A 12859-nucleotide genomic window follows, 5' to 3' on the forward strand; every position below is an offset into this window, starting at 1 on the left:
TTTCCAACGGCTTTTTCGCCTTGAACAGCACAGGGCACGTCGATAAAAGGATATATGTTTTGTCTCGTTGTGTGGAATTATGCATCGGCCGGGAAGAAACACCTCCATCAGGATTTATCTCTTGCTTGTTGTCGCGGTGTTTAACTGGGGAGCGGTGTCCGGGCAGCTCTCCTATTCCGTATCAGAGGAGGTAAACCCGGGGACGTCTGTTGGAAATCTCGCCAAGGATCTGAATCTGAATGTGCAGGATTTGGAGTCACGTATGTTTCAGATCGTTGCCGGATCAAAGAGAAAGTATTTCGATGTAAATTTGAAGTCAGGTTTTCTCTACGTCAGTGAAAGAATAGACAGAGAGGAGCTCTGCGCGAAGGCTGCAAAATGCAAAGTGAATGTAGAGGCTGTGATCAACAATCCACTGAAACTGTACCGTATTGAAGTTAATATTCTTGACGTGAATGATAATCCTCCTTCGTTCAGTGCCAAATCACAGACTATCGATATAGCAGAGAGTGTACTGCCGGGAGCTACGTTCCCTGTGTTGTCTGCCTACGATGCTGATGTAGGGAAAAACAGTATTAACACGTACAAGCTGAATCCCAGTGAATATTTCTCTTTAGCGGTGCACAAAGGAGAGAGTGTGTCCGCAGAGTTAGTTCTTCAGAAATCATTAGACCGAGAAAAACAGGCTGTAATCAAACTCACGCTGACCGCTGTAGATGGAGGAACTCCTCCAAAATCAAGCACGTCAGAAATAATCATTAATGTTCTGGATAACAATGACAATATTCCGACGTTTACCAAGACATTGTACAAAACAGGTATAACAGAGAATGCACCAGTTGGCAGTACAGTAATAACAGTGACTGCCACTGACGCCGATGAGGGGACGAACAAAGACATTGTGTATTTTCTAAACTCGAAAGATCAGGACCATGTGTTGGACATTTTTGAAATCGATTCAGAAACAGGAATAATAACAGTTAAAGGACAAGTTGACTTCGAAACAAATCCTGCTTTCGAAATTCGTGTGCAGGCTGCGGACAAAGGCCAGCCTCCGTTAACTGCACAGTGTAAAGTACTAGTGGAGGTGGTGGATGTGAATGACAATGCGCCTGACATCACGGTGACGTCACTGCTCAGCACCGTGAAGGAAGACGCTGAAATTGGTACTGCCATTGCACTTGTTTCAGTTCTTGACAGAGATGGGGGCAAAAACGGTGAAGTCAAATGTGAGATAATGAATTCAGTCCCGTTTAAACTGGAGACAAATTATAAAAATTATTATTCTTTAGTTATTGGTGGAGCTTTAGACAGGGAACTAATTTCCCACTACAATATCACTATCAGGGCTACAGATGAAGGTAGGCCCCCTCTCTCTAACACTAGCACGGTTATTATTCAGGTTTCTGATGTAAATGACAACACACCTCGCTTTTCAGAGACTGTAATTAATATGTACGTGAAAGAAAACAGTCCAGTTGGGACGGTTTTGAAAGCAGTATCTGCTACAGATGCCGACGTTAGTGAAAATGGTCAGGTGAGATATTCCTTAGTTAGTGATAATGACTTAGTGCAGCTGTCTACAATGGTGAACATCAACTCAGAGACAGGAGATATAGTCAGTCTGCAGTCTTTTAACTTCGAGGAGACAAAAACGTTTCAGTTTAAAGTTCAGGCCACAGACTCTGGTGTTCCTCCGCTCAGCAGCAACGTGACTGTGAATGTTTTAATACTCGATGAAAATGACAACAATCCAACAATTCTCGCGCCCTATTCTGAGCACGGCTCCGTTAACAGCTGAGAGCATCCCCTATTCTGCTGAAGCGGGATACTTTGTGGCAAAGATCAGGGCTGTAGACGCAGACTCTGGATACAATGCGCTGCTGTCTTATCACCTGTCTGAGCCCAAAGGAAACAACCTCTTCGGATCGGAACCAGCACCGGAGAGATCAGGACTAAGAGGAGAATGAGTGACAATGACCTGAAAACTCACCCCTTGATGGTGTTGGTCTCTGATAACGGAGAACCCTCCCTGTCAGCTACTGTGACTATTGATGTAGTGGTGGTCGAAAGCACGGCTGACATCCAAACTCAGTTCAGAAATGTGCCCATAAAGGAGGAGAGCTTCTCTGATTTGAACCTGTACCTGCTGATCGCCATCGTGTCGGTGTCGGTCATCTTTCTGCTCAGTCTCATCAGTTTAATAGCCGTCAAATGCCACAGGACAGACGGCAGTTTCAGCAGGTACGGAGCCCCCATGATCACCACCCACCCAGACGGGAGCTGGTCTTACTCCAAATCTACTCAGCAGTATGACGTGTGTTTCAGCTCAGACACGCTGAAGAGTGACGTAGTAGTTTTCCCCGCACCGTTTCCGCCTGTAGATGCAGAACTGATCAGTATAAACAGCGGAGACACTTTTACCAGAACTCAGACTTTACCCAACAAAGAGAAGGTAAGAACATGCGCAAAGAGTGCATCTCATTGTTGCCATTCCTTTATGGTTTGTATCCGTATGGTTGGTATGATTACTGACAGTAACAATATACTTGGTTCTCTGTTTGGACAAACAACATGCTTTAAATTTGAGTTAAGTTGATATAGGCCTGCTTTACATGCATTGTTGTAATCTTCACATATTGGCAGCCAACTCTGCGTTTAATCCATGTGTCGCTGTCCGTGGTACTGAACGCACTTTTCTGTATTGGTTCTACCGGCAATCAACATAACACATGTATATCATACTGTATCGGCAGGTCTAATAATAAGAACATGTTTGGGTTGTCATTGATGCAATATATTTGCAAGTGAAAATATATATTTATTTTGATGAAAGTGTGAAAACAAGTGACTTGTTCGCTTGCGGTGGCAGTCATATTGCTGCCTTTGCAAAAACTTTTTTACTGTTAAACATTCAAGTCTGCTGTGTTGAGTAATCACTCAAAATGTCTTGTGCCAGTGTTTGTTTGGCTTGTTCCTTTCTGAGGTGTATGCCTCACCGCTGACTGATTCCATCATTTTAATCTTGTATCTTGGATAGGGTGACTTACAATAAATGTGTACTACCTAACCCACAGAAATGAGAGAAATCCCTTAATTCTATCTGTTTCTTAAGTTTTCAAAAATAAATAATAAATTAACCATCTAGTCAGAGACATTTTTTTCCTGATACATCCTGAAAACATTTGAATTTAAGAAACACTGCCTTTCACTATTATCAGAGTGGACCCTGACTTTTAATGCTGAATATCCATTCAAATTACTGTTAATTTGCATAAATCAATAAATCAACAGTGTCAATATATATCAAAATATATTGTAGTTTCTATGTATCCAAATCCTTGCAATGACTTACAATTTATAAATAAGTGGTTGTCAGTGTTGCAGAATGAGGAGGGATGTTCCACGTTTTTAGCTGGTGCAGTTAATGGACGTTACCACACAGTGACGCTATAGACCGTGACACAGAAATTGTTGAGGCTCCTCCCAGAGTAAAGACAGACAGACTGTGGTTTTCAACACAAAGCGACACGGGAGGAGAAGGCAGGGCATAATGGAGTCATCGTGTATAAGAAGAGGAACATCGAAATAGTGCTGACTAAAATTGTTCGTCTTCTTGTACTTTCACGGTCGAAACCCCAGCGTGGATGTATGGTTTGTTCTTCTTCGGCGGAATGATGTCTTTACCGAGTAGCAGGAGGTCTATTGTTACATATCTGGTGCTGGTGCTGCTGGATTGTTGCTGGGAAGCCGCGTCTGGGCAGCTCTCCTACTCCGTCTCAGAGGAGGTGAACCCGGGAACGAATGTCGGAAATATCGCCAAGGATCTGAACCTCAATGTGCATGATTTGGAGTCCCGTTTGTTTCAGCTTGTCACAGGATCTAAGAGGAAATATTTCGAAGTAAATCTAAAGACCGGATTTCTGTTTGTCAACGAGAGGATAGACCGAGAGGAGCTTTGTGCAGAGGAGCCCAAATGCACGGTCAGTGTGGAGGCAGTGATAAACAACCCGTTGAAGCTTTATCGTGTAGAGATAGAAGTTAAAGATGTGAATGACCATTCTCCGTCCTTTAGCACGAAATCGCAAATACTGGACATAGCGGAGAACACCCTGCCTGGATTTAGATTCGCGTTGTCGGAGGCAAGCGATGCTGATGTGGGTAAAAATGGTGTCAGTGCGTATAAGCTCAGCCCGAACGAATATTTTACTCTTGCGACACACAAAAGAGAGGACAGCATATCTCCAGAGTTGGTGATGCAGAAAGCCTTAGACCGTGAGAAAAAGGCACACATGCAGCTCGTGTTAACTGCGATAGACGGAGGAACTCCACCAAATTCAGGCACATCAGAAATTGAAATAAACGTACTCGACACTAATGATAACGCACCAGTGTTTAGCAGCACTCTTTACAAAGTACAGACGCTAGAAAATGTCCCGATTGGTACGACAGTCTTCACCTTAAATGCGACCGACGCTGATGAAGGCACAAATAGTGAAGTAGTGTATTCTCTTCGTAGTAAAGATCAGGACCATATTCTAGATATTTTCAAAATTGACCACGACACTGGAGTTATCTCAGTGAAAGGAAAAATCGATTATGAAGACAGAAAAGCTTTTGAGATCCGAGCAGAGGCTAGAGACAAAGGCCAGCCTCCTATGGCTGCTCATAGTAAAGTGCTGGTAGAAGTAATCGACGTCAACGACAACGCTCCTCAAATCACTGTGACGTCACTGATGAATACAGTGAATGAGGATGCTGCTGTAGGAACTGCTATTGCACTTGTATCCGTCCTAGACAGAGACAGCGGCAAAAATGGTGAGGTGAAATGTGAGATCTTAAACGCGGTTCCGTTCAAATTGGACACAAATTACAAAAACTATTACTCTTTAGTGGTTGACGGACATTTGGACAGAGAGGCAACTCCTCAGTACAATGTCACAATATCAGCGAGAGATGAAGGGAGTCCTCCTCTTTCGAACATAAGTATTATTACTGTTCACGTTTCTGATGTTAATGACAACGCGCCATCTTTCCCGGAACCGGTAATAAATGTTTATGTGAAGGAAAACAGCAAAGTAGGAACAGTTATTAAAACAGTTACTGCATCTGATGCTGACGTCAGCAACAATGGTCAGATAAGCTACTCATTGTTAGACAGTAATAGTAAATCTCTGCCTCCACCCACAATGGTGAACATCAACTCAGAGACTGGAGATATAGTCAGTCTGCAGTCTTTTAACTTCGAGGAGCTAAAAACGTTTCAGTTTAAAGTTCAGGCCACAGACTCTGGTGTTCCTCCGCTCAGCAGCAACGTGACTGTGAACGTTTTAATACTCGATGAAAATGACAATAATCCAACAATTCTCGCGCCATATTCTGAGCACGGCTCCGTTAACAGTGAGATCATCCCCTATTCTGCTGAAGCGGGATACTTTGTGGCAAAGATCAGAGCTGTAGACGCAGACTCTGGATACAATGCGCTGCTGTCTTATCACCTGTCTGAGCCCAAAGGAAACAACCTCTTCCGGATCGGAACCAGCACCGGAGAAATCAGGACTAAGAGGAGAATGAGTGACAATGACCTGAAAACTCACCCCTTGGTGGTGTTGGTTTCTGATAACGGAGAACCCTCCCTGTCAGCTACTGTGACTATTGATGTGGTGGTGGTCGAAAGCACGGCTGACATCCAGACTCAGTTCAGACATGTGCCCATAAAGGAGGAGAGCTTCTCTGATTTGAACCTGTATCTGCTGATCGCCATTGTGTCGGTGTCGGTCATCTTTCTGCTCAGTCTCATCAGTTTAATAGCCGTCAAATGCCACAGGACAGACGGCAATTTCAGCAGGTACGGAGCCCCCATGATCACCACCCACCCTGACGGGAGCTGGTCTTACTCCAAGTCTACTCAGCAGTATGACGTGTGTTTCAGCTCAGACACGTTGAAGAGTGACGTAGTGGTTTTCCCCGCACCGTTTCCGCCAGTAGATGCTGAACTGATCAGTATAAACAGCGGAGACACTTTTACAAGAACTCAGACTTTACCTAATAAAGAAAAGGTAAGCCACGCCTAATTTCATTCATCTTATATGTTGAAACAATGGTCATATGGATGGCACCTAAAAGTAATATTGATCTGCAGCTATAATTACTTACTGAACTATCCTACACCATTGTTAATGATGTGACAGTAACTCAGTCGTGTATGGTGTAGTTTAAAGTTTAAAGGGGGTGAAATAAAATAAGTTTATACTTCTTTCCACTCCTTTTCGGATATGTAAACAGAATTTGTATTTTTCACTTTATGTTTACTTTGTTGTACTTGGTTATTTTCGATTTCTTAGTTTTATTGTTAATTTCTCTCTTTTTTTCTTCATGACTGTCCATTAGTGTATGATAATTTTGTTTTTTACATATTCGAAATAAACTATCTAAACTAAACTAAACTAGTCTCAGCCGTGTAAAACTTGATTGTCAGTTGTTTTATGGTGCATTGTTATGCACTTAAAAAAGTGAATTATTCACTGGTAAGTTGATCGAGGATGTTGTTTTATTAATTAAGAACAATCTCAGGACAACAAGGTTGAAATCTTTTTTAACTGAGCGATAGAGGACTTGGCTGACATTGAGGCGCTGTCCACGGTACTGAAACCATCTTCTCTGTCCACTGTTCTCTGTATTCACAGCCGGCTGCTTTCCGTTGTGCTGATATTGTGAAATGCAATGAAACGTTCTGAATAACAGAATAAATGCAGATTTCATGGATAAATACTGTTTTATGAACAGTCCTCTCTGAATTTACGTCTGTCAAAATCAACCCATTAATTTGAGAACTTTATCCAACATGCATTTTTTTTCATCAACTGTGTTTGTGAAGATTATGATACAGATATTATATGTTTTGGACCGTCTTTCAGTATACAACAGTGTCACTAGATGTCGCTCGAGACCACGCAAAAATATTGTGTTCACCGTTTACAAACTCCTCCTCTATTCGTGACATAAAACAGAAACGTCATCATCTGGCAGTACTTTGTGAAAATAGCGTTCAGACGAGTGAAACCCTACAAAGAGAGGACACACCGCGAGGATGGATATATAGAAACGTTACTTTTCATCTCTCGTGGATTGGCCAAGGGGCAAGAGAGCAGGATTTTTTGCTTTTCCGCGACAGCGATGGCTGCTCGGGAACAATGGGATTATATCGTGGGTCTGTTTTTCACTCTGCTTTGTCTGTGCGACTGGTCCGTGGCTCAGATATCCTACTCCATTTCAGAGGAGGTGGACAAAGGGACAGCGGTGGGAAATCTCGCGAAGGATTTAAATCTCAGTGTGCAGCAGCTCCAGTCCACGGGTCTGCAGCTCACCTCTGGTTATAACAAGCGGTATTTTGACATAAACAATGAATCTGGCGTACTTTTCGTTAACGAGCGGATAGATCGGGAGGAGTTTTGTCCAAATACGGTAAAGTGCTCTCTAAACATAGAGGCCATACTGAGTAACCCACGAAGCCTCCATCGAATTGAAGTTGTGATTAATGATATTAATGACAATGCTCCGTCTTTTCTGGAAGAAATAACCACAATAGATATGTCTGAATCTTCATATGTTGGAGAAAGACATCCGCTGTCCATAGCTGATGACGCAGATGTAGGAATTAATTCGGTAAAGACTTATAAATTAAACCCGAATGATCATTTCTCTTTGGATATACAGAGCAATGGTGACCAGAGCGTGTCTGCTGAGTTAGTGCTGCAGAAAGCGTTAGACCGAGAAAAACAGGCTGTTATTGAACTCACACTGACAGCGATAGATGGAGGAAAACCTCCCAAAACGGGGACTTTACAGATACAAATTAATGTCCTGGACGTAAATGACAATTCGCCCTTGTTCAGTAAATCTCTTTACAAGGTCCAGGTAGTAGAAAATGCGAATATTGGCACCGCATTGTTAACTCTGACAGCGAGCGATTTAGATGACGGTGTTAATAGTCAAATTGTATTCTCATTTACAGAAAAGGGACGATTAAATCCTGATGACAAATTTGCCCTGAATGACAACACCGGAGAAATTAGTGTTAAAGGCAATATTGATCATGAGGAAAATCAAGCATACGAGGTTCGTGTTCAAGCACGAGATAAAGGCACTCCTCCTCGCATTGCACACAGCAAGGTTTTAGTCGAAGTCATTGATGTGAATGACAATGCTCCAGAAATCTCCGTGTCTTCACTCATGAGTCCAGTGAAAGAGGACGCTGAAATAGGCACAGCTGTCGCTATGATCACCATTACTGATAAAGACGGAGGTAAGAATGGTCTGACACACTGTAAAATTACAGGTTCCGTGCCATTTAAGTTAAAATCTAACTATAAAAACTATTATTCATTGTTGGTTGATGGCCCTCTTGACAGAGAGAGTGTTTTACAGTATAATGTATCAATTACAGCTACAGATGAAGGAACTCCCTCTCTGTCGAGTACAAAAGTCATTAATATTCAAATTTCTGACGTCAATGACAATCCTCCTAGATTTCTGGAACCTGTGATTAATGTGTATGTGAAAGAGAACAGTCCCACTGGAAGTACTATTTATACACTGACGACGTTAGATTCAGATTTGAATGAAAATGCAAAAGCAACGTACCGTTTAATCAACAGTTCACCCAAAGCCACCCCGATAGCTTCACTGGTGACTGTAAACTCAGAGACTGGAGATATAGTCAGTCTGCAGTCTTTTAACTATGAGGAGACAAAAACGTTTCAGTTTAAAGTTCAGGCCACAGACTCTGGTGTTCCTCCGCTCAGCAGCAACGTGACTGTGAACGTTTTAATACTCGATGAAAATGACAATAATCCAACAATTCTCGCGCCCTATTCTGAGCACGGCTCCGTTAACAGCGAGAGCATCCCCTATTCTGCTGAAGCGGGATACTTTGTGGCAAAGATCAGGGCTGTAGACGCAGACTCTGGATACAATGCGCTGCTGTCTTATCACCTGTCCGAGCCCAAAGGAAACAACCTGTTCCGGATCGGAACCAGCACAGGAGGGATCAGGACTAAGAGGAGAATGAGTGACAATGACCTGAAAACTCACCCCTTGGTGGTGTTGGTTTCTGATAACGGAGAACCCTCCCTGTCTGCTACTGTGACTATTGATGTGGTGGTGGTCGAAAGCATTGCTGAAATCCAGACTCAGTTCAACATGTGCCCATAAAGGAGGAGAGCTTCTCTGACTTGAACCTGTATCTGCTGATCGCCATTGCGTCGGTGTCGGTCATCTTTCTGCTCAGTCTCATCAGTTTAATAGCTGTCAAATGCCACAGGACAGACGGCAATTTCAGCAGGTACGGAGCCCCCATGATCACCACCCACCCTGACGGGAGCTGGTCTTACTCCAAATCTACTCAGCAGTATGACGTGTGTTTCAGCTCAGACACGCTCAAGAGTGACGTAGTAGTTTTCCCCGCACCGTTTCCGCCTGTAGATGGGGAACTGATCAGTATAAACGGAGGAGACACTTTTACAAGAACTCAGACTTTACCAAATAAAGGAAAGGTAAGCCACGCCCAAGTTCATAAATGTTATATGTTGAAACGATTGTCATACGGATGGTACCTGAAAGTAATATTGATCTGCAGCTATAATTAATTACTGATGAACAATTCTACACTATTGTTAATGATGTGACAGTAACTCAGTCGTGTATGTGTAGTCTCAGCTGTTTGAAACTGGATTCTCAGTGGTTTTATGGTGCATTGTTATGCAATGCAAAGCTGTCAGGTGCATTAATCACTGTTAAGTTGATCGAGGGAGGTTTTAATTAATTAAGAACAATTTCAGGACAACAAGATTGAAATCTTTTTTAACTGAGTTATACAGAACTTTGCTGACATTGAGGCGCTGTCCACGGTGCTGAAACCATCTTCTCTGTCCACTGTTCTCTTCTTTCACACCCGGCTGCTGTCTGCTGTGCTGATATTGTGAAACGCAATGAAACGTTCAGAATAATAGAATAAATGCAGATTGAATGGATACATATTGTTTTATGAACAGTTGTCTTTGATTTAAATGTTTCAAAATCGTTAATATTAGAATTTTATCCAGATTATGTATTTTTCACTAACTGTGTTTGTGTAGCTTATAATATAGATATCACATGTTGGGCTGTCTGTCAGTATATAAAAGTGTCACTAGATGTCGCTCGAGACCACGCAAAAATATTGTGTTCACCGTTTACAAACTCCTCCTCTATTCGTGACATAAAACAGAAACATCATCATCTGGCAGTACTTTGTGAAAATAGCGTTCAGACGAGTGACACCCTACACAGAGAGGGCACACCGCGAGGATGGATATATAAAAACGTTACTTTTCATCTCTCGTGGATTGGCCAAGAGGCAAGAGAGCAGGATTTTTTGCTTTTTCCGCGACAGCAATGGCTGCTCGGGAACAATGGGATTATATCGTGGGTCTGTTTTTCACTCTGCTTTGTCTGTGCGACTGGTCCGTGGCTCAGATATCCTACTCCATTTCAGAGGAGGTGGACAAAGGGACAGCGGTGGGAAATCTCGCGAAGGATTTAAATCTCAGTGTGCAGCAGCTCCAGTCCACGGGTCTGCAGCTCACCTCTGGTTATAACAAGCGGTATTTTGACATAAACAATGAATCTGGCGTACTTTTCGTTAACGAGCGGATAGATCGGGAGGAGCTTTGTCCAAATACGGTAAAGTGCTCTCTAAACATAGAGGCCATACTGAGTAACCCACGAAGCCTCCATCGAATTGAAGTTGTGATTAATGATATTAATGACAATGCGCCGTCTTTTCTGGAAGAAATAACCACAATAGATATGTCTGAATCTTCATATGTTGGAGAAAGACATCTATTGCCGCTAGCTCATGACGCAGATGTAGGAACTAATTCGGTAAAGACATATAAATTAAACCCGAATGATCATTTCTCTTTGGATATACAGAACAGTGGTGAACAGAGCGTGTCTGCTGAGTTAGTGCTGCAGAAAGCGCTAGACCGAGAAAAACAGGCATTTATTGAACTCACACTGACAGCGATAGATGGAGGAAAACCTCCAAAAACGGGGACTTTACAGATACAAGTTAATGTCCTGGACGTAAATGACAATTCGCCCTTGTTCAGTAAATCTCTTTACAAGGTCCAAGTTGTAGAAAATGCAAATATTGGCACGACGTTATTAACGCTCACAGCTACTGATTTAGATGACGGTGTTAATGGTCAACTTTTATATTCTATTGTAGGGCGGGGACGTTTAAGCCCTGATGACAAATTTGCCCTGAATGATAAAACTGGGGAAATCACTGTAAAAGGTAATATTGATTATGAGGAAAATCAAGCATACGAGGTTCGTGTTCAAGCACGAGATAAAGGCACTCCTCCTCGCATTGCACACAGCAAGGTTTTAGTCGAAGTTATTGATGTCAATGACAATGCTCCAGAAATCTCCGTGTCTTCACTCATGAGTCCAGTTAAAGAGGACGCTGAAATAGGCACAGCTGTCGCTATGGTCACCATTACTGATAAAGACGGAGGTAAGAATGGTCTGACACATTGTCAAATTACAGGTTCCGTGCCATTTAAGTTAAAATCTAACTATAAAAACTATTATTCATTGTTGGTTGATGGCCTTCTTGACAGAGAGAGCGTTTCACAGTATAACGTATCAATTACAGCTACAGATGAAGGAACTCCCTCTCTGTCGAGTACGAAAGTCATTAATATTCAAATTTCTGACGTCAATGACAATCCTCCTGGATTTCTGGAACCTGTGATTAATGTGTATGTGAAAGAGAACAGTCCCACTGGAAGTACTATTTATACACTGACGACGTTAGATTCAGATTTGAATGAAAATGCAAAAGCCACATACCATTTAATCAACAGTTCACCTAAAGCCACCCTGATAGCTTCAATGGTTACTGTGAACTCAGAGACTGGAGATATAGTCAGTCTGCAGTCTTTTAACTTCGAGGAGCTAAAAACGTTTCAGTTTAAAGTTCAGGCCACAGACTCTGGTGTTCCTCCGCTCAGCAGCAACGTGACTGTGAACGTTTTAATACTCGATGAAAATGACAATAATCCAACAATTCTCGCGCCCTATTCTGAGCACGGTTCCGTTAACAGTGAGAGCATCCCCTATTCTGCTGAAGCGGGATACTTTGTGGCAAAGATCAGGGCTGTAGACGCAGACTCTGGATACAATGCGCTGCTGTCTTATCACCTGTCCGAGCAAAAAGGAAACAACCTCTTCCGGATCGGAACCAGCACAGGGGAGATCAGGACTAAGAGGAGAATGAGTGACAATGACCTGAAAACTCACCCCTTGGTGGTGTTGGTTTCTGATAACGGAGAACCCTCCCTGTCTGCTACTGTGACTATCGATGTGGTGGTGGTCGAAAGCACAGCTGACATCCAGACTCAGTTCAGACATGTGCCCATAAAGGAGGAGAGCTTCTCTGACTTGAACCTGTATCTGCTGATTGCAATCGTGTCGGTGTCGGTCATCTTTCTGCTCAGTCTCATCAGTTTAATAGCTGTCAAATGCCACAGGACAGACGGCAATTTCAGCAGGTACGGAGCCCCCATGATCACCACCCACCCTGACGGGAGCTGGTCTTACTCCAAATCTACTCAGCAGTATGACGTGTGTTTCAGTTCAGACACGCTCAAGAGTGACGTAGTGGTTTTCCCCGCACAGTTTCCACCTGTAGATGCGGAACTGATCAGTATTAACAGCGGAGACACTTTTACAAGGACTCAGACTTTACCCAACAAAGAGAAGGTAAGAGGTATAAAGAATGAATACTGCTAATGAGTGTATATTTTGT

General features: G+C 42.8%; 2 protein-coding genes across 27 annotated transcripts in view; both read left to right on the forward strand.

Annotated features, from left to right (window-relative positions):
- LOC115568595 (protocadherin alpha-C2-like) overlaps positions 1 to 12859 on the forward strand; it is a 195076-nt gene that overhangs the window by 118920 nt on the left and 63297 nt on the right. Inside the window, exons 1-2 of one of the 26 annotated variants that reach the window (XM_030396010.1) lie at positions 3500 to 5217; positions 11972 to 12813. The exons of 21 other annotated variants lie outside the window; for them this stretch is intronic. In XM_030396010.1, coding sequence (XP_030251870.1) covers positions 3648 to 5217; positions 11972 to 12813 — 2412 coding nt within the window. In that variant the 5' untranslated portion in view covers positions 3500 to 3647. Of the gene's footprint in view, positions 1 to 3499; positions 6060 to 10275; positions 12814 to 12859 lie in introns of those variants that run through there. 4 more of the 26 variants (XM_030396022.1, XM_030396019.1, XM_030396009.1 and 1 more) reach the window with 4 other exon arrangements.
- LOC115568637 (protocadherin alpha-2-like) lies at positions 6520 to 9364 on the forward strand. The gene has a single exon (XM_030396136.1). It carries the CDS (start codon positions 7177 to 7179, stop codon positions 9211 to 9213), a length of 2037 nt encoding a protein of 678 aa, XP_030251996.1. The 5' UTR covers positions 6520 to 7176; the 3' UTR covers positions 9214 to 9364.

This window comes from Sparus aurata, chromosome 18 (genome assembly GCF_900880675.1).
Source record: "Sparus aurata chromosome 18, fSpaAur1.1, whole genome shotgun sequence".
Classification (NCBI taxonomy): domain Eukaryota; kingdom Metazoa; phylum Chordata; class Actinopteri; order Spariformes; family Sparidae; genus Sparus; species Sparus aurata.

Bases quoted from the DNA above. Each gene is read 5' to 3' on its own strand.
- LOC115568637 (XM_030396136.1), top strand. From the start codon at position 7,177: ATGGCTGCTCGGGAACAATGGGATTATATCGTGGGTCTGTTTTTCACT.